At 35.3% G+C, this 26,847-nt stretch overlaps 1 protein-coding gene across 2 annotated transcripts; it reads left to right on the forward strand.

Annotated features, from left to right (window-relative positions):
• The first annotated feature begins 5,985 nt into the window (after nucleotides 1–5,985).
• On the forward strand, nucleotides 5,986–25,722 carry LOC126777922 (protein rolling stone-like). Of its 2 annotated transcripts, none has more exons than XM_050501272.1 (6): nucleotides 5,986–6,154; nucleotides 16,454–16,604; nucleotides 16,775–16,986; nucleotides 19,972–20,112; nucleotides 20,385–20,612; nucleotides 25,259–25,722. In XM_050501272.1, the coding sequence occupies exons 1-6, from the start codon at nucleotides 6,109–6,111 to the stop codon at nucleotides 25,408–25,410; spliced, it is 930 nt and encodes a 309-aa protein (XP_050357229.1). In that variant the 5' UTR covers nucleotides 5,986–6,108; the 3' UTR covers nucleotides 25,411–25,722. The 2 variants fall into 2 exon arrangements, with proteins under 2 accessions (XP_050357229.1, XP_050357311.1); XM_050501354.1 differs by lacking the exon at nucleotides 5,986–6,154 and adding an exon at nucleotides 6,683–6,840.
• The last annotated feature ends 1,125 nt before the right edge of the window (nucleotides 25,723–26,847 follow it).

A 26,847-nucleotide genomic window follows, 5' to 3' on the forward strand; every position in this document is an offset into this window, starting at 1 on the left:
TGGAATTATTCACAATAACAAACACACGCAAATAGACCAAATTGTAGTACTTTCTGATGAAAAACGGTTTACCGATATTGTATTTGTTATTTTGCAATTATAATCATAAAACACGTATATAATATTTCTTATAAATTAAAAACAATCGTACAAAATTTTGCTAGAACTGCGTGTGCGTTAACAAATGCAGAATGTCATTTCAAAATGACGCGACACTTCTCATGAATGATTTTCGCATGCGGAATGAAGCGACAGACGTAGCGCCATCTGTCATTCAACACTACGAATAATTTCGTTTTGTTTGAAATACGAACGACGATTAAATTATTTTAACATTGTTCATACTAAAATCGTGATTAAAAATGGGATGATGGGCTAGGAAGGTGAATATTTGGGGTTATTTTTTTATGCTAATTCAAAATATAATACAAATAAAAAAAATGTTTAAAAAATAGAAAGAAAAATCTGGATAGGGATACGTAGCGGTATAAAATATACTTTACGACCTACCTCCCAAATATACATAAGGGGGTCGCTCGACAAAATGATCACACGCGCTACTGACATACTCCTTTATATTTTATATATCCATCAGTCGGCTACATAATAAAATAGGCACCCTATAAGCATCTTATAATTTTCACACTTGAGGTCTGACAACCGACCAACCTACATGACAGACATCACGTTGTGTGGTGTTGCTATTCTAATAAGTATACCCGCTTAAATTTATTATCTCTGACATATATATAACGAAACCTATGTCTGCCAAGAAACTATTTGTATCGGTATAAAAGTATAATTTACGATGTAAATCTGTTTACTTGATTTTGTTTCTATGTTATTTGGTTTTTAATTTTAGTAAGAACAAAATACAACAGCTATAGCTTTATATGATTTGGTACAAAAGAAAAATGTATGCGTCTAATAAAAATACTCTTATAACTCACAATTTACGAGTATATGCCTAAATTCCGATTTCAGGCTAACTCAATGTCAAATTTCACTACGATCAGTTCAGCAATGTGATGAGATTACCAACAAACAGACAGAGTTACTCTCGCATTTATAATATTAGTATAAATATAACTTAGACGTTACAACTCACTAGTATATCCTGTTTTTATTGGAATTTATTTGTTCTTTATTCAAATTTAGTAAAAAATAACAAGTAACTAGCTTGTTCTTCTACTATACTTAACTATAACAAACGTTTCTTGAATATAATAATCAAAAAAGTAAGTATATATATTATTATATTAATGTGTTAAAGATTAACACTGATATATGGCTATCGACGCTTAGGTACGATACAAGTGCGATCTCAAAAAAGCTTATAAATATGTAGACATCTACAGACTACATTACACATATCGATAAGTGTTATTAAACAGTTTGTGTTAAGCCTTCAACTGATTGTAATCAAAAATTGTGACGCTGACGTTATAGCCTTTACGACTTTAAAGGATTGATTGATAATATTACCATCGGTCAAGATCCAAACCTCATCGATAATCTACATAATATGCGACATTGTTACGGATTCTTATAATTGCCTCACTATCGGCCCTCGAATATCCATTTAGTAAAGTATGAAGTTGGACCTCGGTTATGTGTGAATACTTAACTATTTATATTCAAAGTATACGTTAGTAAGTGTACGTTAAAATAACGACTAAAAGTAATTATTATTTTATTTACTTTTTAAGATTAAACAAACTATAACACAAGATTATACATTACAATATAATCCAATACAATATAATGCTAATTTCGCACTCTAAGCATTTATGTGTTTTCTGCTAATAAAATTATATATATGTAAGGTAAATGATTGTATATGAGCATCACACATCTTAAACTTAGACTAACTAATCGCTGCATTATAAGAGGCCTTCGTCTTATAATATAGCGATGCACTAAGAAAGCGAAATATTCGCTTTCAAGTGGATTCCGCACTCCTCAATCTTTAAATTCGTCTAATCTGACCAATTCGTACTAACATTCTAGATCACATCAGGACAAATATATGGTTATATAAGGTCTTCAAAAAAGCCGAGATGGCCCAGTGGTAAGAACGCGTGAATCTTAACCGGTGATCGTGGGTGGAGCCCTTACCGAATTTTTAAACAAACATTTTGCACCGAAAACGAACAATGTGCGTAGTGCTAGTCCGTTGAATTATTCTATAAAAACAATCTCGAAACACATCGTAGAACAAGTTCGTGTAATGTCAGAATTTAATATGTGACTCTCTATAATAATTAATTATAACACTAGGTAAGCACTAGGTAAGCACTAGGTAGGCTAAGGTGACTGAAGGATACACATATCAAATTAATAACACAGCCAAATCTGCTTGGAGACAGTCAGCTTATTAATAAACGAATATTTTTTTTAATATATTTTTTTTATTCATAAGTCCTTAATATTTACTAATATCATTTTTAACCATGAATTTCTTCAAGCCCAGATCTTTCTTAGTCATCCTCATGCTCGCTGTCATCAGATAAATTATTTATGTTAATAAAAATTCGTCTCTACCTTGAAATTACTTTTCCTCTTGACTAGCATGTAGACTAGCACTTCTCCATTCCTCTCCAGTTAATATTGATAATGACATTTTTTTGCGATGTAAATTTTCATTTTCTTCCATATATTTTGTTATAAACTAATTAGCAATAAAATAATAATAGACAGAATGACACTTCTAACGCTACTTATTTTTGAGGCACGCTGTAGCCAGCGCAAACTAATTTGAAACAATTTCACAAGTCACAAAGAAGAGCTTTCACAAAAAAGAGAGAAAAAAATATATAAATATATAACTGATAACACTTATTTAAAAAACAAATTTATTTGTATTTATAATTCATCTCGTGCTTGACGGTGAAGGAAAACATCGCGAGGAAACCTGCATGTGTCTAATTTCATTGAAATTATGCAACATGTGTATTCTACCAACCCGCATTGGAGCAGCGTGGTGGGATAAGCTCCCCAAACCTTCTCCTCAAACGGAAAGGAGGCCTTAGCCCAGCACTGGGACATTAACAGGCTGTTACGGTACTGTACAATATATTAAAAAAACTTGTGAAAGACCGTCGGTGTAGGTACCACCCACTCATCACGTATTCCACCGCCAAATAGCATACCTAGTATTGTTACGTTCCGATTTGAAGTGTGAGTGAGCCAGTGTAACTACAGGTACAAGGGACATAACATCTTAGTTTCCCAAGGTTGCTGGCGTGTTGATGGTGTAAAGAATGGTTAATATTTCTAACGGCGCTAATGTGTATGGACATTGGTAACCACTTACCGTCAAGTGGGCCATCTACCTTCAGCTAACTATATTATAAAAAAATATACAAGTAGTTTGAAACTTGGTTACAATAATAACGAACAACGAATAGTATTTTTCAGAACACCACATCAAATACAAATTAAGTAACTTTGGAAAGAAGCTTTTAAAACAGTTGTTCCTGTTGGTATGGGGCAGGGAAACTGATAATGGACATAGAACTATTCTATTTAAGAAGCATTTAGGTTGCAACATTAATTAACTTACGCCTAACAAACATCAGGGGTCACCGAGCACAACACATGACTCAGTTTATATCCTTAGTTTCCAAATAAGTAAAAGAACGATTTAAGAGTAGTGTCTGTAGATATAATTACTGTATTATATTATACTACCAACACGTCCCGACTTCTGATGAGTAAAATAAGGATCAAATTTGCATGTTTCTAACATCTAACAACAAAGACTTTAATAAAAAAGTTACCAAATATTCCATATTTCACTAGTTTTGCCTGTGCATTGGCAGTCCGTCAGGATAAATTATTTTAAAAATATGTTTTTATGCATATATTCTGTATATATATAGAATTAGAATTAGAGTACAACATGTAGGTGCGGTATACACAGCGGGCTTTCATCGGCCTGCGCATGTATAACAACGGTTTTAGTCAAGTGATGGGGTTGCCACGTTACTGAAATTAATTCTTCAAATTACTCAATAATAGGACATATATTTCTTGAACATTCGTCCAAGATCTTATTGGTTTGATATTTTTATAAATAATTAATTAATGTATATAGGTTTTGGGCATTTCGCAGACATGTTTATGCCATATATTATCTATACTAATATTATGAATGTGAAAGCAACTCTGTCTGACTGTCTGTTACGCTTTCAAGGCTATACCACGACCCTCATTTTAATAAAATATAGGTTTTTTATGCCTAACGCCTAACAACAACAACCCACCCCTAACATGCAGACGAAAACTAGCTTTATATGATCAACCTTAATTGTATTTTTTATGAATTTTCAAACAATCAAATATTGTAACCGCTTTTTATAGGAGATACAAAGAAGCTTAGAGAGCATGCTAGATGGATTTTAACCAAAATTTATGGTTTAGCAGCCCTATGCACACTTAGAATTCAAAGCATATTTAAAAAAAGCCTGGCTGCTCGTAAACATTTAAGTCATTAACGAATATTTTATATGTATATTAAAAATGGTATTTGTTATATTTATAATATGTGACTCCATTGCGTAAGCTAAAAAAACACCTTTAGATATTTATTTAAACCTTATTATAACATTATATATGTTGAAAAGTTGATTATGTTGAATTATAAATTTTATTGAAATGAATTAAAAACTATTAAAAGCATGATATTGTTTTATAGGACAATCACTTTGTTAACGAAAAAATGCTGCCACGTGTGTTCTGTGTGCTTATTATTATTCAGCGAGGTTCCAACCCTTCGGATTACGCCACGCGCCTACCTGGAATGGGGTGATGTGCGCTTTATTCATTATTCCCCAGAAACTTTACTCAAATAACCGCTGCGTATTTTATGTTACGTTGGTTGAAGTTATAATTACTTTTTCTATTGTTTCAGATCTTGTATATCCATATAGAGTTTGAAATAAAGATCAAAGTTATAGAATACGTTAGTACTTAAAAAAACATATTATAATTTATCTTATCTACATTACTAATGTATTGTAGATTCATAATAAGCATTAGCACTAAGTACATAACGCAAAGTCGTATCTTTTCTCGTCTCTTAAAAATTAAATTCTTTTATTTTTGGCACATTTGTTACACCAAACGAAACCCCATATTTATTGGATTTTTTTAATAAATAAAGAAAAAGTTGGGTGTAATTGTTAGAGTGAGGAAGTAATACATTAAGAATAAAGTAAGGGCTCGCGACCGGCTGTATTGCGCGGAAATGAGTCTGCCTTTAAAGCAGGGACGATCAAACTTTTAAATAGAATTACACGTGAACTAAATTTTTATAGACTAATATATGAAAGAGTATAAATAAGTACGCTTCACGCATTTCCAAATTAAATTGTTCATCACTAATTCTAATATTATTTATCAAAATTAAAAACGGTTCCTTGTTATAAACAGTGTTTTTTATTTTATTTTATTATACTGTTCTTTATTTAAAACAACACATTTGAGTCATTATTTTAATAATGTCCTCCTGACCAACGAAGATGAGCCAGCTGCGCAGGAGCACTCATTATTCCCTCCATATTATTTCCGATAAAGCTACTCGACCTGAGATTCGTGCCACAGACTTCTCGTTCTGCAACCGTACAATCTATCCACTAAATGAACAAGGCAGAAATCATCATTTATACTCATTTCCACTTATTCCAATATATTTATTCGCAATTGACAGTTAACAATTATTTCTCAATAATAACCTTTAAAATTATCAATTGATATAAAATAACTATACTATATCTACTTAACATATAAGGAAAACTATTAAAATGCAAATGTAATTACAGCATTATTTCCACCGCCAACGCCAAATATATTTTAAAATAATATATATAATAAGACATTGGAATTACCTTATTAAAAAAAAATTACACATACACAGGTTGGAGACCACTGGCCTATAATATTGGCGGCGAACGGTAGTCTGGCGCAGTGCGGGAGCGTCGAGTGCATGTGCTGCACACGCCCGCCTCGACTCGCCCACATGACCATTTACGATCTAATAAGCCTTACTTTAATAGTTTTACGATTTCAACTTGACCAAAATAAAACTCATGTTCAGCTGTAATTATGTGCAAGCATTTGGTGTTAGTTCCCTTGGACACGAGTGAGTCTGGTATGTATTTTTAAAATATAAATTTTAAAATTAAAAACTATTTTTGTGTTATTTTGATACTTCTAAAATGCAAAAAAAACAAAATAAAAATTTATTCTAATTGTAAATTTTAAAAGTACTCTAAATACTCTCAGGTACAAAATCGCCGTTTGTATTGTAATAGATTATTATATACTTTTTTTATAAGTGATAAAATGTAGCAATAAATGCAAAAAACAAACTAAATTGATTCGTTAATGTCAAGCAAAAATATGAATGTAAACAATTGTTTTATTTATCAATCAGTGAGTGTGCGCGCGCCTAGAATCACATATTAGAAGACCATTTGTTTTTATTAAAGAACATATATCGATTGTTTTATTAAAGAACGTGAATCGAATATTAAAAAATATGGAGAAGAAATTGAGTGTAGTTGTCGAGCCATTAAACCATAGCCATGGAATTAATTCTAATCGAGCAGCAGGAGAGGGTTATTAGTAATATTGACATCCTACAGCTCGCTCCGCAGTGGCTCGTGGGCAGCGCGCCTGCGCGCTATGCTGACTGTATTGCGATCGTATTAAAAACACAAGAAATACGAATCCTTGTTATTTGTTACGATATCTATAGTGCTGTTTTGTTACTTTACAGTTCGAATGAACACGAAAATTCAATACGAAAGATGAGATTGCCGAAATTGGATATGTGTGAGTCCACAAAATCGTTGAGTTAGCCACGTTTTTTGTGTACACTTGCATGATTTTCCTTTTTTATTGATGAAATTTTACAATGTTTTTAGTTTCAAATAGAAAGTAATTGAGTTCCAAATTTTATCTTTCATTTTTTACGAATCTTAAGAGAAATTTGTTTTCAAATATCAAGTTTCACAATATAGTATTTTTCATTTAAATATATTGTTACTTTGAAATAGTCGCCCTTGCTATAGATGCAAGAGTTAAATATAATAAATAGCAAATGAATAAAAACTACACTTAGTATTTAGGTCATTGAAATTTTGGGACGGACGTCGAGCGTCAAGATATTAAAATGTCATTATGCCTAGGAAATAGACTACAATTGTAGTCTCTATTTCTATATAACCTTACCTTCTATATATATTATATATGCAGTATTTACCATAGGGCTATATATTTCAATATAATAAAATATGTTAGCATACACGTTTTATGTAGATTATAACACCAAGTAGATTGAATGGAGACCATGGATGCCAGAGCAACCTTTAATCTCTCTCTCGGTGATACTAAGTTCTTAATTATTTGTCTCTTTTAAGTAAATTTGCCTTTACCATGCAAAGAGATATTAAATAAAGCCTATGTCCAGCGGTGGGTTAATATGGGTTGATAACGATAACGGTTTTTGCTACAAATCCCATTTTACAATCTCCAGAGTTCTATTCCTCTATTCGACTTTTTGTTATCTATTTAAATCCTTTCACGTCTATTTGTAACGTTTATTTTAGCACCTTGACTATCTTGACTACATATAATAAAATTAACCGAGTAATCTCATTCGACACGTAATTGCATAATTTGGTAACGTTTTTATAAAATTCGATTCAGTTTCATTAAATAATACATTATATAACATAAAGTGTGACATGAGTCCTGCCGTCAAATGTAAATGTGACAGGCCATATTGCAATCAAAACATTGTATACTAATTTATATCTGAAACTACCCGCAAAAAATATTTTCGTTTCATTTTTTATAGTATAGGTAGGCGAACGAGCATATAGGCCACCTGATGGTAAGTGGTCACCAACGCACATATATATTGGCATTATAAGAAATGTTAACCATCGCCTACATCACCAATGCGCCACCAACCTTGGGAACTAAGATGTTATGTCCATTGTGCCTGTAATTACACTGGCTCACTCACCTTCAACCCGGAACACAACAATACCAAGCACTGCTGTTTTGCTGTATCGGACTCACTCTCTGCTTTCTTACCATATACCAAACCATAATAATTTTATTATTCATATACAAGGTCATAATGGTGTTAAATAATACTTAGTTACTTTGTTTGACCATAAAATATATATTAAAGATATTTGATATTTAAAGCTTTTCGAGTAACAAATCTATATATTTAAACTAATGTGACTACATAACATAAATATCACAAAATACATTTTTTTAAATTATTAAATTATCGGTCTTACTTATTAACTATACCGTAGAGGGGCAATCGTAAGGGGTAATCGTAATTAAAAATATTACTTTTTTTAGTACATTAATTTGTTTTCGAATTATAGAAATTTATTTAATGAGATACTACTAAATGATCATCCATGCGTTCCATCGCAAGTCGTTAAACTTTGTATTGTTTTGGTCAGTCAGTTGTTGTCGTAGGTGTTTGGTTCAGTGCCGTAAAGCTCATATTAAATTACCAATACTAAACAGTTTTTGCAATAGCCAACTCTAGTTAAGAATACTATTACTTAATCGATATAAGACGTGAAACTAAAAAGATCTACGAATCACACAATCGGGAAAAAATTGACTTGTAAAAGAAGACGCGTAGACCCTATAAAACCAGTAACTACGCAACAATATGCCTTCAGTTCAAAAGTTTATTGTGTAAATCATTGCGGTTACTTCAAAGAGCCGTGTCAACTGATTGACATATTACGAGTATGATAATGTCTCTCACTCGCTGCATTTTCATGTGCTTAATTTGTTATTATAATTCATCTCGTGCTTGACGGTGATGTAAAACATTATGAGGAAACCTGCATGTGTCGAATTTCATTAAAATTCTGCTACATGTGTATTCCACCAACCCGTGGAATAGCGTGGTGGAATAAGCTCCAAACCTTCTCCTCAAAAAGCTCAAGGAGGCCTTAGCCCAGCAGTGGGACATTCACAGGTTGTTACTGTTGTTACTGTAAGAAATAAATTCTTAAACCATAACTTAAAGCTCCAAAAATTTACAATAAAGATTTTCAAACCAAAGAACTTAACATGTGTGCGTTAATATATTGTGAGTTATCTAACTTTTTTTATATTTCTTTCTTTGAAACGTAGGTATTATTTTTTTTTTTATAGAATAGGAAGGCGGACGAGCATATGGGCCACCTGATGGTAAGTGGTCACCAAACGCCCTTAGACATTGGCATTGTAAGAAATGTTAACCATCGCTTACATCACCAATGCGCCACCAACCTTGGGAACTAAGATGTTATGTCCCTTGTGCCTGTAATTACACTGGCTCACTCACCCTCCAAACCGGAACACAACAATACCAAGTACTGCTGTTTTGCGGTAGAATATCTGATGAGTGGGTGGTATCTACCCAGACGAGCTTTTACAAAGCTCTATCACCAGTAAGCTCTACCACCAGTAAATTAATGACTTAGTCAGCTTGTCAGATATTAAAGCGAATTCGATTTTTACAACTATTTTTTATCATACATTTTGTACCGGATACATTCGGATTAGCATATGGTAATTCGAATTTTTTATTTAAAAAACGGGAAATCCTTTTTAACTTTTTTTATTGTTATTGTCAATTGAGTGCAAGGACTTAAATCAACGTAAAAATTATACGATCAAGTTTTATTTCAAGACCAGTTTAAGCATTTATAGATGAATACAAGTTTTTATTCTATATTAAACTACTTTTATTTATATATAGTTTGATGTTCTTAAACCATACCATTTTAACATTTTATTCAATATCTCTGGAGCACGCGTTTTTCTATGCAATTTGTATAATACATGGAATAATGAAAAATCTTAAAAGCTCACAATATCAAGCAAAACAATTCATTTTTCTTTATGGAGGGTTTTCGATATACCCTAGAAAATTGTTTTTAGGGTTACCAAATAAATCTCTAAAATTGTGGTAAATAAATATGTACGTAAACTTAAGTTAAGTTCATCCAGAGGGTGGATCTACCAGTTATCTGTCCGATAGCTGGTTGGAATCACTACGGGTACGCGACCCCGGACTGCTCTAGCTACTAGTGTCACATTCCTGTATCTTCCGTGATCACAGTATCCTCACCCCTCTCCTTGATACGCCAATTTCCCAAAATTATCCCAGCGTCACGCCCTTGCTCCCATGTCACTCCCTTCCTGTTTCCTTACCTTCCGGCTTATTGGACGTAGTAGAGTAACGTTAAAATCGTTGTTCCCTACAAACTCTCATCGGTAGCTATAAGAAGCTGTAATAACATCACAGCGGTTACGTTCTTCTTCTTCAGTACCTGCGGCCAAACCAGCACCACACGTATTGACTCGTCATTCCTGCGGATCCTGCTGGGGAGGAGGAGAGGGTGACATGAATACTCGGCAAGCCCGTGTTGCCATAAAGTCGCCTGGCCCAGGCGTAGCAGCATCCACGGAGAGGATGCCACTTCGCTCACCTGTCTTGCAGGTGGATAACAACACGGAGAGTGGCAGTCACCGGTTATAAGTCGGCACGAATAGGCGTAAGTGCGGACGCCAGGGGCCACTCTTGACAGTAGGAGGATCCATCGTAGATCCATTGATCAATAAGGTACTAATCCGCCTCAGCGTTAACTTGTTCTGCCTGGGTGAACGGAACACAAGCCTTACAGCTAGACGTTGACGCTGTGACATTAACCACCTGCTCAAAGGAACAAAAATCCCAAAACCCACACCAACGCTGCTTACATGCGCTTTGCAACATGGAATGTCCGAACTATGAGGACAGGCTTCCCGAACACCTACTTAAGCTCCGATTGCGCCCAAGAACTGCGCAAAACTTACAGTATCGACGTGGAGCTTAAAAGGCTCAATATTGATATTGCAGCCTTACAAGAGACCAGAACTGAAGACGAAGGGTCTGCGTGAAGCTAACTACACTTTTTACTAGAAGAGCAAGAGTTCCTTGAAAATACGAGAGCATGGTGTAGGTTTCGCGGTTCGAAACCATCTCATCAACGCCATAGAGACACCTGTAGGTGTTTCCGAGCGGATTATGGTCTTGCGTCTAAACACAAAAAGCTGCTTTGCCACGCTAATTTCCGCTTACGCACCGACGCTTAGTTCAAAACCTGAGACCAAGGATCAATTATACGGCCAGCTCGATGAGACAGTTCGCAGGGTGAATCCAACTGACAGACTGCACATTTTGGGTGACTTTAATGCCCGCGTCGGTCAGGGCACATCAGCCTGGCCTGAATGCCTCGGTGCACACGGCATAGGCAAGCTTAACGACAACTGACAACGATTGTTGGAGTTTTGCTCAAGGCACCAGCTGTGTGTTACCAACACCTTTTTTAAAGGCGAAATGATGCGGATAGTCTCGTGGATGCACCCTCGATCTAAACACTGGCACCAATTAGACCTTGCTCTTACAAGAAGGAGGGATCTACGGGAAACGCTCCACACGCGGGCGTTTCACAGTGCCGATTGCGACACAGATCACAGCCTCGTTGCTACTAAAGTCCGACTTGTCCCTAGGAGAGTCCATTCTTCTAAGCCACTTGATCGAAAAAAGATAAATCTTTTTAAGACTCGTGACATGGAAGTAGTGGAGTCATTTGGGGAACTCGTCCGCGAAGAAGTTGCAACTTGGGACAGTACGGCATCAGCGCAAGTCGAATGGGAAAAAGTCAAGTCCCTTCTCACTGACACTGCAGGCAAGGTTTTTGGCTATCAAAAGACAAAATCTTACAACGGGTTTCAAGAAAACGAGGAGCACTTACTTCCCTTGATTGACTCAAAACGCCAAGCCGCTTTAAATTTACGCCTTAACCCTTGCGTTGCGACGCGTGAAGATCTCACGAAGGCAAAAGCCTCACTCCAGCGTAGCACGCGCTTCTTTGTAAATGCGTATTGGACAGAGCTTTGCCAAAGCATCCAAGCGTGCGCAAACGCGGGGGATATTGGCGGGGTGTACGCGTGCATCAAAAGAGCTCTTGGACCTACTCCAAAAAAGACGGCACCTCTCAAGGAAACCGATGGTTCTGTTGTAACAGACAGCACCCGTCAGATGGCAAGATGGGTAGAATACTACAAGGGGCTCTACTCGTGCCCAGTGGATATTCAGCCAGAAGCAGTGGAGCTTGTCCCGAATCTGGCAACTTGGCACGAGTTAGACGTTGCACCCACAGTAGAGGAACTTTATCTGGCCGTCAAGAAACTCAAATGCGGAAAGAGCCCCGGAAAAGACGAAGTTGTCACCGAAGTCGTCAAGCTGGAGTGCCTCTTGCCCATCCTACATAACCACCTGGCTAAGTGCTGGGAAGAAAACTACGTCCCTCAGGATATGCGAGATGCTAACATCGTCACTCTTTATAAAGGCAAAGGCGATCGTGGCGACTGCAACTGTTACCGCGGAATATCTCTTCTTAGCATCGTCGGTAAAGCCTTTGCCAGGGCCATTTTAGACAAACTACAAAGGCTCGCCGACCGCGTATACCCTGAGGCACACAATGTGGCCTTAGGTCCCAACGGTCAACTGTCGACATGATATTTTCACTCAGACAGCTACAAGAAAAGTGTAGGGAGCAACATACCCCCCTAGTCATTGCATTTGTAGACCTAAACAAGGCTTTTGACTCCGGGAGCAGAGAGAGGTTGTACTCGGTTCTTGTCAGAATTGGATGCCCCCCAAAACTCCTAAGGATAGTGCAATCGTGCGGCCGATGGATCCTCTCTCGCATTGGTCTCTTCAGTCATGAACGCAAGTGCCTTCGCGATGCCGCTTAAATCATCTGTCAAAGATGCAGAGGCCTGTATATATAATGTCTCTCACGATTAATCAATATGTTTATTATTTTAAGGACTGTAATGAATGATAATATATTACAAGACAAATTTAAATTCAATATTGTGCTCTTCTTAGAGATACAAATTTCTTAAATAATTAATACCATACTTACAAAATAACTGATGAATGAGTGATTTTAGTATTTTTTAGTATTTCGGCTCTGTTTATTATTAAACGCACAAATTTTCAATTGATATATATTATCACGAGACTATTTTGTTAATAACTGAGGAAACCTTTTCTATCTCCCTTGTGGCGTTGGTTCAGAAAAGATGGCAGCTTTAACTGATTCACTCACCGTTCATAGCCAATGCCGAATAATGGTGAGTGGCTAGGCTTGAACGGAGCCTTTTTAAAAAGATTGATTTGATTCTGATTCTGATAAATAATACTCACAAGTATTCTAATTAAAATCGGTTATTTCTAATAATTCTCATTAGGTACTTTAAATTCGTAAAATTTAACCGTTAAAGCTGCGTCGTACAATGAATAGTGTAATGACAATAAGCGTGTACGTCAATGTTATCAAGATCTAAAACAATTAATTACAAGTATGAATGAATATGTTCCTATTAATTACAATTTGTTAACAATCGCATGACCTAGGTCTATTGCAGGTGGCCAATTAATGTTGGTATCCATTGGCAACAGTCCTGCAACAGTAATATTCCAATTAATCGCAATTCAAACTCTGACATTCACTTGAACTGTCTCGGCAAACAATCAACATATTATGATATGTATTGTCAATCAGTCAAAAATATTCTCCTTCAGTCAATTATTGTTCGATGTTATTGCCTCGTCATTAAACTCATTTGAATATCAAAACTTCCGATAGAAATTCCAATTTCATTGGGGAACTTTTCGATCTTTTAAGTACTTCTTTATATATAATCAATTTAGATAAAAGGTACTAAGATTCTATGTTGAAAACTATTAGAGCTTTATGTTTTGAATAATAATTGTTACGTATTGTGCGAATTTATATATATTGTATTTTTATCTCCCAGAATGACCTGAGATGGACAGTTAGGGATAGAATACGCAGTGACGAGACGACTTAAATGCTTTAATTAAGAATTTAATAGCGATTAAGCACTTACATACGTACAAAGTCTAGTCGCCGTGTCCATTCATAAGCAGCGAATCATTGTTTTTTATTCAATTACATTCGTGTTTTTTTAACTCTCTCGCTTTTAAAATGCTGTACAATAATACATTTAAAAACGGAATTGTTTTTAAATGTAATATTATGCATGAACTAATTAAAACAAATTCAAATATACTTTATTCTAGTAAGTTTTTTCTCACCGTTTTTTACAAGAATAAATTAGGTAAAGGTTAACACCCAATTAAATATGTAAGTATTTTATGAAATAAAACCCTCTGGAATAAATCTACATTGCCCTTGTTTAATTTTTAAAAGAATAATAGCAATGTTATAAGCAATTACTGATATTCCTTCTTTAATAGATTCGGCAGTAAGCCATTACGCCAGTGACGCTTATTTATTAAATATGAGAATAATATTTGGTAAATAAGCTACAAGGGTACTCATTCTAAATATTTTCGATAAAATCTAATTTTAGGCAACTAACTATATTTAAATTTACACGCCTCTATCGTAAGGTCTTAAGTGTTGGCGAATTAGAATGTACGGAATAGCTACGTAGATGTCTTAACAGGATTATTGCGATTTACAACACAAGTTGCAGCATCCGCTCGTCAAATTGTCAATTCTGTGTCTGCTATTCTAGTAACACCATTCCGTATTGTGTACATTGTCATCAATGCATCGCGCTATTCTTAAAACCTTATTATTCAATAGACGAATCAATATTCAACTCGCTACTTTAATACAAAATCCTTGTAAGCTCCTTTTATTTATTCTAGATAAGAGTCAGTTGAAGTATTAATTCAATTCAAATTAAAATATTTTATCAATTTAAAAAGCAGCATTACATTCACTTAGTGGTTATAAAAAAATATGTTAAGCGCCGTCGCAAGAAAAAAATATTTTTTTAACAATTTCTTGCCTACAATTATTAGTATAGTAGAACGCCGCATTCCCAAAGTGCCATTTTACAACTGTTCATTTTTCACGGATTTTTCTAGAATCCTAAAAAATATTCCAGTTACATTGTTCTCCGAAATAATCACTAACCTTTTGTAGTCAGGTAACAGGTTGTATGTTTTTGTTTGTCCCTTGTATTAATAGTATGAACGTCAATATTTCTAGGAAAATCTAGTGTTTTTACGATCATTAGTCTAGTTTAGGTAATAAAAGTCTAATAGAATTATAACAGTTTTTCGTATATCTGCCTTTGCCCACAAAATACGGAAACAACATTGTTATTTAAATGAAATAAACTGTTCAAACGAAAAACCGGAACGGCATATTCTATATAGATTATACCAAGCAAGTGAACAATATACGAGACGTTATAATTTTTTTAAAGGAATTTTTCCGAATGTAGTACTATTTCAATAAGAATAGAAATATAATATGTCAGTTGGTAGGAATTCTTAAAATGTTGTTCGTATGAATAACGAGAAAGTCAGATTTTTGTATTGGTTACTTCTGAATGAATGGCTATGTTGTTGTTTATCAATTCCATCCGTTGTTATCACTGACGACATTTTCTCAATTAATATTCTGAATGCCTGCTTTGATTATATATCTATCACCGATGCTCGTGCAATCTTCTACACTGTTTAAAAAAAAATAATGGTAAATTTCATTTTTATAAAAAATAATTATTTAAAAAAATATATACATTAAGAGGATGTTACATTATAATTTTCCACGTACATGAAAATAAGTATATTATAAATATTTTTAAAACATTGCTTTTATTTCTGTTCGTAGACAAATTTATAATTGAGTTAAAATTTTCATTTGGTACAAAATTATGCAAACTCAATTCAGTAAGCTTATATAACTACTTTAATAAAAATGCTATTGCTTATATAATGCTATAAAAAATAGAAACGTTTTTATTAAATACCAATGAAGTTTAAATTTTGTACGCAAATGATTATTTAAATTAAACAATATATGAACTTGATTTGACGTATTTAAAAATGTATTCATTCATCCATTTACATTCGTTTTTTCACGCTACAGTATGTAAATATGAACTTTTTTGGTTGTGTAAATTGTTAGATATTAACTTTACTTACTAGTCAGTATATAAAAAAAAATGTCGATTTTATTTAACCTACTACTAAGACTATTGTCGATTCAATTTAAAACCTCGCAAGTATATATAATTCACATGAATATAAATAATACATTATGAAGCTGATCTGATGACAGGGCCAAGAGATAGATAGGGAACAACTCGATGACTATGTATGTATAGTAAACCCAACGAGTTTGGGCTCAACTATATTGCCGAGTCCCACAAATGATACTGACAAAAAAAATGTGTTTTTTTCATATACATATTGTATGTATTATGCGTAAACAAAAATATACTTTTATGTTTTACCATTAAGTGATAACTATAGTGTGCATCAGAATATAAAAACAACCATTTACAGCGATGAAAAAGACGTGCAAGCCAGCAATGCTGGGCAGGATCTGGCAAGCTAGCCGGCGGGCCTTGAACTTGGAACATTCTCCCCCCCAAGTATTCGCTTGTAGTCAGTGGCAGAATGGATCACATCCAGTTACATCCTATTTGGTGTACAGGTAAATATAATAAATAAAATTGTATTAGCGTTTTTATTTTCTTTATATTATTAAAAAATATATTCAATAAAGAGCCATTTTACATTTTCGAATGAATAAATTTAACAAGTTAAATGCAATAGGATTATGAATTTACTTTTTTAAATGCATACAAACATCATCCATAACAGGTGGCTACTCTTCCTCACTGTCCTATCTATTGGAATATCAAGTTTCGCCTGTCAACGTCTCCCACGGCTGTACAAGGGGCCGAAGGTGGAACTGAATTACTTCAAGTGGTTCATATACTTCACCAACTGGGGCTACTTACTCATCGTAGTGCAGGCAGGTCTTGCGCTTGCTGTGGTCCATCGATACAAATCACAAAGATCGTTTAATATACGTAAGTATGTTTGGTATAGAAAAAACTCACCTAAGTATATATATTATTTTTTACATCATTAGGATAACTTTCTTTAGTTGTTATCAGTTAAATCTACGTATAAATCGAAGATACTCACACGATTTCACAGTTAGCAAACCTATATTTAAATTTACAAGTATATTACAAAAATGCACATAAAAATACCCAACATCATAGTCATCCAAACATTATCTCTTAAACAAATTTGATTAGCCTCAAAATAAACGGCAATGAACTCTAATATTCTTAATTATAGTAATAAAGGAAGAAATGACAACAGTGTGTGGTCAAATCTCTGGATTTCAGCAATGTCAAAAGCCTCGCGTGATTTAGTTCGCTTATCAAAGGACGCCCGCGTACAGTAATTATTAAGAACAATCAACTGAAATCATGAGTCGCGTGTCGGGAGCTATATACTTGTGACTATTTAATGCTAGAATAACAACATCAAAACATACGATACAAAGCACGATAATCATTACTTCAAATTCGTTATAAAATATTGCCTTAATAAATAGTTATAACCATCATTCAAAAACATAATATACTAATCTGTTATATACTAGCTCACGTAGTTACCCTCAGATTTACCTCTAGAGTTAAAGCACCATGCACAAGTTTATCCAAATCAATTTAACCGTTTAGTTGAGAAAGCGACAAACAACATTATTATATGCATATTAATAGCCTACTACTATAACTTTATGAATTTATTTGTTTTTTTAATTATTTTAACACATAACGTTAAGCGCAACATAACTAAATAGCAAAATTAATGAATGAATTTTGCATGACGATTCACATTTATACACAAATGAATGTAGAATAAATGTAGCATCAGATAAGGATCGGTTTTGAGCTTATTGTATAGTATTCATAATGTTTACTATTCGTTATACTGTCGTGCTCATAGTATGATAATGAATGCAATGCAAATAGCACAATGCCAAAATTTTACTGGTAAAATGTTTTGTCTTTTTTTTTTGACAAGATCTAGATATGAATTTTTGTTGGTACGGAACATTCATGAGTAATAAATAACACGCCTTTTTTTAAGTAAATAATCTCGTGTTTTACTATTTGCATAATATGCATATTGTATAGAGATATATAATTTATTATTATTTATTTATGTATTTATCTACCGCCCTCTTAAATAGCCAATTGATAGAGAATGCCTTGAGACACAAAGTCCGCCTTCTGTTAAATAAATATATATAAAATAATTTTGAAGAAATCATTAAGCCGTAATTGCATAAAACTTAGTATTAAAAAAGATAAACTGTTGGATGAAAAAAAATGTCTGGTATGTAAATCAAATCAAGACCAACAGTGTTATTATGTAAGACAAGCTTCGATGCATGTATTCTTTGTATGATACTAGCGTTTTACACGCCGCTTCATTTGCGTCATAATCCAGAACTGCTGATACTTAGACTTTCTACTCTAAAGAATATTAAAATAAAGCAATACGACGACGACGATAAGTTTTAATTGATTTTCATATTAGTCATAATTTTATTATTTTTTAATAATAAATGATTATTCAATAATAATAAATCAGATAAATTATAAATATCGGATGATTGTTATATTTTACTAAAAATACCAACACAACACAAAATATATATTATAGTCGACAATAAGTCCTGATAAAATATAATTCCACATTGAATACCTTAAATGTATTTTTTTATATTATAGGTAGGTGGACAAGCAAATGGACCACCGGGTGGTAAGTGGTCTCCAACGCCCATAGACATTGGCATTGTAAGAAATGTTAACCATCACTTACACCACCAATGCGCCACCAACCTTGGGACCTAAGATGTTATGTCCCTTGTGCCTGTAATTACACTAGCTCACTCACCATTCAAACCGGAACACAACAACACCTAGTACTGCTGTTTTGCGGTAGAATATCTGATGAGTGGATGGTACCTATCCAGACGAACTTGCACAAAGCCAGTAAAATCAATAGTGTCAATACATATATATCTAAAATATATATGTATTAACACAAAATTTACACAAAACATTCGATTTTTATTACTAAAAATGTGAATAACATTTATAAACTTCCGTAGATAACTGTACTTATAGGCAAAACATACGAGGGGACGGTTCGGTTGAAGTGCAGTTGATTGATACAATTTCGCGTCAATTAACTCCGAGTGGCTGCCACCCGCCACAATTATCCTCATTGGTTCCTCATTCCTGCTATTGACGTCCGAACCGATACTTTAACGAACGACAATTGATATATCGGCCACATATGGTCACTATTATTATAATTTTAACCACAAAATTATTTCGTTACTATGTAGACGAAGTTGATATTTAAGGATATAATTCACAGTAATTTGTTTAGCCTATAACCACTACATCTCCAAGATTATCATATAAAAATAACAAGTACCACTTGATTATATTTCATATCAAATTTGAAAGGCATATTACATAAATGTGAACTTAAACAGCGAAACCTTATCAAATTTAAAATTTAAGCCCAAATTTTTTTTAAATATTTACATGCTATACAAGAATTGCTCATTTAATATAATATGATTATTATAATTTATAATAAATAGTGTTTAATTTATTTATACGTTTTAAAAATCATTATAACTATTATCGAGTCAACATTCTATCCGAGAGCTGACAGCTATCTCAGTCACCATCTGAACTTACTTGCAATACAAAAGGAAAATGCTACTATAAGTGATAATACGAAGTTTTAAGTAAAGTTACTATTACTCGTAAAAAAATTAAGTGGAGTGCAGTTACCCGTCTTAAGACTCCGTGATGGAATAAGTTCCTAGCTACTCCGCTCTCCCTGAAGGGGACGTGGTACGTACCCAGCACTAGGACATTAACGAATTGTTACAATACTATACTGAAAGAATTCAAATGTAAGAAGAGCTTAAAAAATCATGACTTACACACATTTTATTCTCTTTGCAGCATGTGAAGATGAGGAGATCCCGATGCCTCGTCGTCAGAGGACACCGTTGCTGTGTCGTTCGTACTGGTTAGCTCACACCGTCGCAACTGACCTGGCTTTCGTCATCACGCTCATCTATTGGACGTTGGTGCATGATCCTAGTGCGTTGCTCAGAGTAGAAAAAATTATTGTTTTCATTTATCATGACTGAGAATTTTATTGAAATAATATTTATTGTTTATTTTTTTTTACTCATATCTTATATTATTATTTTTAGCTAAATCGGATTTCGGAAGAAGCATTTCAAGTCTTTCTAATATCGGTTTATCTTTTCATGTTAAATGTTACTTAGTAATGTCTAAAACACTAGTCAGCCCAACTCGCAGCCATAACTGGTAGCCAATTTTTTACAACTTATCGTTTTATTGTACAGAAATCCATGAAATCAATACCCTCAATCTACTGGTTCACGGCGGCAATTCACTTGTAATGCTGTTGGAATTATCCGTCACTGCTCACCCAGTACGCGCTGCGCATGCATTGTTCGGCGCCGGCGCGGGCCTCGCATACGGTGTCTTTAGCGGCTTCTACTGGGCGGTTGGGGGTACCGACAGAATTGGTCTTCCGGCTATATATCCAGCTCTTGATTGGAATAAACCAGGTATTACACACATCTCTAAATTATGCCTATAATATAATTATATTCAATTTTATCAATATTTTTTATGTCACGTGTAATAGCTAATATATACTACTAGGCGCTTATTCTTAGTTACAAGCTTCCTTCTAACCAGTGGCGAATTTTTCAATAAGCGTTGTAGGCTAAGAACTAGTGTGGGCAAATAAATTTAAAAACAATAGTTTGTTATCGTAAAATAAAAGTAGGTAAGTAGTGTAATAAAAACCCTTACAAATTCACAATTGTACCATTTATTTATAATTTTGCACCTAAAATCGCATATTTTAATTAATTTATTTTAAGAAAGCACACGAGCCATATGATAGTAAGAGGGTCAACTTTGTCGCTGTAAGAAGATTAAAATAATAGCATAATCATCAAACGTACAAGTGACGAATCCCTAATTTTCGACCCGCATTTCACCATGTGTGTAAGATTTTTGAGATATTTTAAAATAAACCTATTCAATAAAATAGAATTATCAAAACACAAAAATAAGGAAGCCGTGTATTGATAATACACTTTTGTTTAAATGGCTAAAACTGTTATATTGTGCAAATTCAGCGAATAATATCCTTATCACTAGCAATAACGTGAGTAAGGTTTTATTAAGAAAACTAATGTAGAATTTCTAAGTTAAATGAGTAGAATGTTTATAAGGTTCCTAGAAAAATATTTGATAAAGAGTATCTGGGAATTCGAGTACACGTAGTAATATTTCACACTAAACACGTGTAACCATACTTGGAAAACAAACTAACAAGCTTATATTTGTTCATGATAGCAAGTCAGCAGTGTCTAATATGACGTGCGTTTTTCTTTCACCTGTGGGGTCATAATAACAAAATTATCTAACCATAACTATGTAGCTACTCTGCGTATTTATAATTTTGTATCAAGTTGAATATCTATGTTTGGACGGTCGACGTTTCCGGTGCTCGAATACAATGTCAGGGTATACAAACTTTATGTTAATTTTGAAATCTTCAAAGATGAGTGCCATAATCAGAATGGTCTTAAAATGAAATTTTCTCGGGCTAATTATTATCTCTTAGAGTTGCTGAGTTTTCTTAGGAGTGCTCTTAAGAGATATATATAAGTATTATAATTGTCTCCTAAGACCACTTCTAGTTTTATTAATAAGAGAATCCTAAATTTTCAATTAGACTACATTTAGTTAATTTTCAAGTTTTAATAACATTCGGTTTACAACTAAATATACTAAAGTATAATAAATTAATAATAAAAATGAAAAAGAAAATTTGATAAAAGTGTTTTGATATAAATATTCTTTACTAGAAAACCGAATAAGCATTATAATTATATATGTAATATATGGCACTGGTTATCATATAACTATACAACGAATTTGCCGTGTGGTGACGGCGACGAATATCACCACCCCATCTCATCCCGTGGGGGGCGTAGAAGTCGACCCGAGGGAATATACACCAGAGAACGGGCAGCAGCGTCTCTCTGAGTACTATGACTAACTTACTGCGATCGCCAACCCGTCTGCCAAGCGTGGCGATTATGGCATATCCCCTCATGATTCGCGCAACTAAACCACGGCCCCTAGTCCCCGGCAGCCCTGCTATTCCTAGCCTTGGTAACAGCTGTGGTAACGGCGGGGCAGGGGGTGCTAAGAATCCCCGGCACATTTCGTGTTACCAACACCGACGACCTCTGGCCCTGGCAACATATAACACGCGTACACTGCGGACCGACGAGAAGATCATCGAACTGGAGGAAGAATTGAGCAGGTTACACTGGGATATCGTCGGATTATCCGAAGTCCGAAGACAGGGGGAGGATACGATGATCCTGAAATCCGGTAACCTTCTCTATTTCCGAGAGGGCGATCAACTGTCTCAAGGTGGTGTCGGGTTCATAGTCCACAAGTACCTCGTTAACAACGTTGTGAAAATCGAGAGCGTGTCGGCTAGGGTGGCGTACCTTATACTCAGAATCACCAAGCGGTATTCTTTGAAGGTCATACAGGTATACGCGCCGACTTCGACACACTCCGACGATGAGGTTGAGGTCATGTATGAGGATTTATCTAAAGCCATACATACCAACAAGACTCATTTCACTGTTGTAATGGGGGACTTCAACGCGAAGCTGGGCAAACGATTCGGTGATGAGTTAAAGGTGGGACCTCATGGAATTGGAGACCGCAACCCTCGGGGCCAGATGTTGGCCGACTTTATGGAGAAGGAGGGACTCTTTATGATGAACTCCTTTTTCAAGAAGCCAGGTCAGCGTAAATGGACCTGGGTGAGCCCTGATGGGAAAACCAAGAATGAGATAGATTTCATCTTGTCGACGAGAAGACAAATATTTAATGACGTCTCCGTGATCAATGCAGTCAAAACTGGGAGCGATCACAGACTCGTAAGAGGCTCGTTAAATATCAATGTTAAACTCCAGAGGTCCGGACTGATGAAGTCTACGCTCCGACCATCACCTCTTCAAATCCGAAATCCCAAAGCCTTTCAGCTCGAACTCCAAAACCGATTCGATTGCCTAGCAGACTGCGAGGAAGTGGACACATACAACGACAGGCTTGTGGAAACTGTCCGTACGGCTGGGTCTAAGACCTTCAAGACCAGCCGTACAAAAGGAACCAAAAAGATCTCTGCCTCTACCCTACGGCTTATGGAGGAAAGACGGAAAATGATTCTGACGTCCCCAGCTGATGCTGCCGGCTATCGGCTGATCAACAGACGGATTTCAAAGTCTCTAACTCGCGACACTCGCCAATTTAATACAATGCGCATTAAAGAGGCCATCGAGCGGAACAAAGGCTCTAAAGTGTTCGCCAGAGATCTGTCTGTTGGTCAGAGTCAACTGACAAGGCTGAAAACTGAGGATGGCAAAATAGTCACGTCAAGATCTGAGCTGTTGGAAGAGGTTGAGAAGTTCTACGGTCAGCTGTACACGACAGCTCAATCACCTGTCAGTAGTCATGCTGCAGATCCCAGAGCAAGACTAACCCAACACTACACTGAAGATTTTCAGGACGTCAGTCTTTTCGAGATTAGAATGGCTCTCGGACAACTCAAAAACAACAAGGCACCTGGTGATGATGGTATTACAGCCGAGCTTCTGAAGGCGGGTGGTACACCGATCCTCAGGGCTCTTCAGAGGCTTTTTAACTCCGTCATTGCCAAAGGTCAAACGCCAAAAGCATGGCACAGAGGTGTGGTGGTACTTTTCTTTAAGAAGGGTGATAAAACCCTTCTGAAGAATTACAGGCCCATCTCACTGCTGAGTCATGTTTACAAGTTGTTTTCGAGAGTCATTACGAATCGTCTCGAGCAAAGGCTTGACGACTTCCAGCCACCCGAACAAGCCGGATTCCGGAAAGGCTTTAGCACCATAGACCACATACATACGCTGCGGCAAGTTATACAGAAGACTGAGGAGTATAACCAGCCACTTTGCTTAGCGTTTGTGGACTATGAGAAAGCCTTTGATTCGATCGAAACCTGGGCCGTGCTGAATTCTCTTCAAAGGTGCCAAATTGATTATCGGTATATCAGGGTGTTAAAGTGCTTGTACGAGAACGCCACCATGTCGATCCGACTCCAGGATCAGAACTCAAAACCTATCCAACTGCAGAGAGGTGTAAGACAGGGAGACGTGATATCTCCGAAACTGTTTACCGCTGCATTGGAAGATGTTTTCAAGCTTCTGGACTGGAACGGACTTGGCATCAATATTAACGGCGAGTACATCACTCATCTTCGATTTGCCGATGACATTGTAATTATGAGTGAGACCTTGGAAGACCTCGGCACTATGCTCGATGACCTCAGCAGGGTTTCCCAACAAGTGGGTCTAAAAATGAACATGGACAAGACGAAAATCATGTCGAACATCCATGTTGCACCCACTCAAGTCAAGGTTGGAAATTCTGCACTCGAAGTTGTAGACAACTATGTCTACCTAGGTCAGACCATCCAACTAGGTAGGTCCAACTTCGAGAAAGAGGTCAATCGTCGAATTCAACTCGGCTGGGCAGCGTTCGGGAAGCTACACGATATCTTCTCATCCCAAATACCGCAGTGTCTCAAGTCGAAAGTCTTCGACCAGTGTGTGTTGCCAGTGATGACTTATGGATCAGAGACGTGGTCGCTCACAATGGGCCTCATAAGAAGGCTCAAGGTCACTCAAAGGGCAATGGAGAGGGCTATGCTCGGAGTTTCTCTGCGAGATCGAATCAGAAATGATGAAATCCGCAGGCGAACCAAAGTAACCGACAGCCCGAAGAATTGCTAAATTGAAGTGGCAGTGGGCGGGGCACATTGCTCGCAGAACCGACGGCCGCTGGGGCAGAAAGGTTCTCGAGTGGCGACCACGTACCGGAAGACGCAGCGTGGGCAGGCCCCCTACAAGGTGGACCGACGACTTAGAACGAGTCGCGGGAAGCCGTTGGATGCGGGCAGCGCAAGATCGGCCAACGTGGAAATCCTTGGGGGAGGCCTTTGTCCAGCAGTGGACGTCTTTCGGCTGGTGATGATACAACGAATATTATTGTGAATCTTCTCAGAATTGAAATAATTCATATCTGGTACCTATAGTTATCGCACTAAATAATAACTTGTCTGAAAATGTTTCAGCATCAGCTCTGGGCTTCGTAGCACTTTGCGCAGCGGTGATGATGTTCGCGCACGGCGTGGCAACCTGTCTTGCTTATGCTCGCTCACGGCTGGCTGCGAGACTGTTGCCCGCCCGCACTCGGGCCGACCGACTCACGCTACCCACGCACTGAGGATCGAGAAAACGTAGATACCGCGTAAAGAACTACAGGAACGCTTACAGTTATAGGTTTTAGGGAGTAAGTGTAAATTCTTAAATTACATTCCTTTAAGGATTGTTGTGAAAACGTTTGCTGAGCGATGAACTATTTTAAAAATAGTGTGGAGTGATAATGAAATACGGTTTCAGCCGGTTTTAATGACTTCCATGACGTGTTAATTTTAATAACCAAAACAGTGAAAATAGTAAATTAGAATAACTGAAATACAAAACTTATATTAATCGAATGCCTAAAATGTGTGTACTAGTTCTATGAATGCTTCTTTATTATTTGTAACGCTTTAATCAAAATTTAAAAAAAAAACTTTTTGTTAATTCATTTTATTATTACTTTTATTGAATGATAGCTGAACTAGTATTGGAAAAATAAATTGTGTAATTTAAAAACACATATTTGTAATCATGTAAAGACTAGAGATTGTTTTAATTTATCAATAAACATACAAAAAGCTTGTTTTCCTATAAATATATTCTACAATACTTTAGATACGACCACTACAAATATATTAATTTCCAATATCGATAAGTACTACTTGCTTCAAAATAGGTAGATTTTGATACCTAACTATGTATAAAATCATATAGATTTTATAGTTATAAAAATATGTGTTAAATAATAATCAAACCATGTACGGCTACAGCTTATTTTCTTCATAATACAAAAAACTATCTTTATTCATTATTACTATTATTTTATCATAAAAAATCAAAAATATATTTTATCTCTGAAAGTTGGTATTAATTATTTATTATTGTGATTGTGAAACAAGTATAAAGTATCATTGTGAACCAAAGATAACTAGAAGTGTATTATAAAAATAATTCATAATGATCTTATTTGGTAAAGGAAATAATTATTGCATTTAAAACATTGATGAATCTTTTTTTATTATTTCAATTGTCACATAAGCTTTTTTTTCCAAGAAGCTTAAAAAAATATTTTTGATAATAATTAATATATTATGTACTGTACTTTTTTAATTATTAGTTCGGCACGCTGTATGCATATGCATCGTGTAAAGCATATGTCCAAAAATATTTTGATTACTTATCGTTTTTTTTTTAAATCAAGACTAAATTTCGTGTATCAACAATTTTTACTGGCAGAATATTAACGAAACCATAGAAGAGTTGTTTTTTCGCGAAATCATATACTTATAGTTTTCATAGAATCATATTAAAACTTACATTATTTCAAAAAATTTTTTTAAATATTTTTAAAAAAAATGCGTAAATTATTTTTTTGAGCATTCATTATGTGCGTAGTTCTTTATCCGTTGTTTTTTTAAATTAACAGTTGAACAATGTCTGCTGACTAACTGCCCAAACATTTGCTCTCTTTTTATTTTGTTATTAGTAAAAAAATTTTTACATAGTAAGAATTGAGTAA

This window comes from Nymphalis io, chromosome 1 (genome assembly GCF_905147045.1).
Source record: "Nymphalis io chromosome 1, ilAglIoxx1.1, whole genome shotgun sequence".
Taxonomy (NCBI): Eukaryota; Metazoa; Arthropoda; class Insecta; order Lepidoptera; family Nymphalidae; genus Nymphalis; species Nymphalis io.

Bases quoted from the DNA above. Each gene is read 5' to 3' on its own strand.
- LOC126777922 (XM_050501272.1), top strand. From the start codon at position 6,109: ATGTGCAAGCATTTGGTGTTAGTTCCCTTGGACACGAGTGAGTCTG. The intron at 16,987-19,971 runs GTAAGTATGTTT...TTCTCTTTGCAG, and splicing joins ACAAAGATCGTTTAATATAC to CATGTGAAGATGAGGAGATC. The intron at 20,613-25,258 runs GTATTACACACA...AAAATGTTTCAG, and splicing joins TCTTGATTGGAATAAACCAG to CATCAGCTCTGGGCTTCGTA.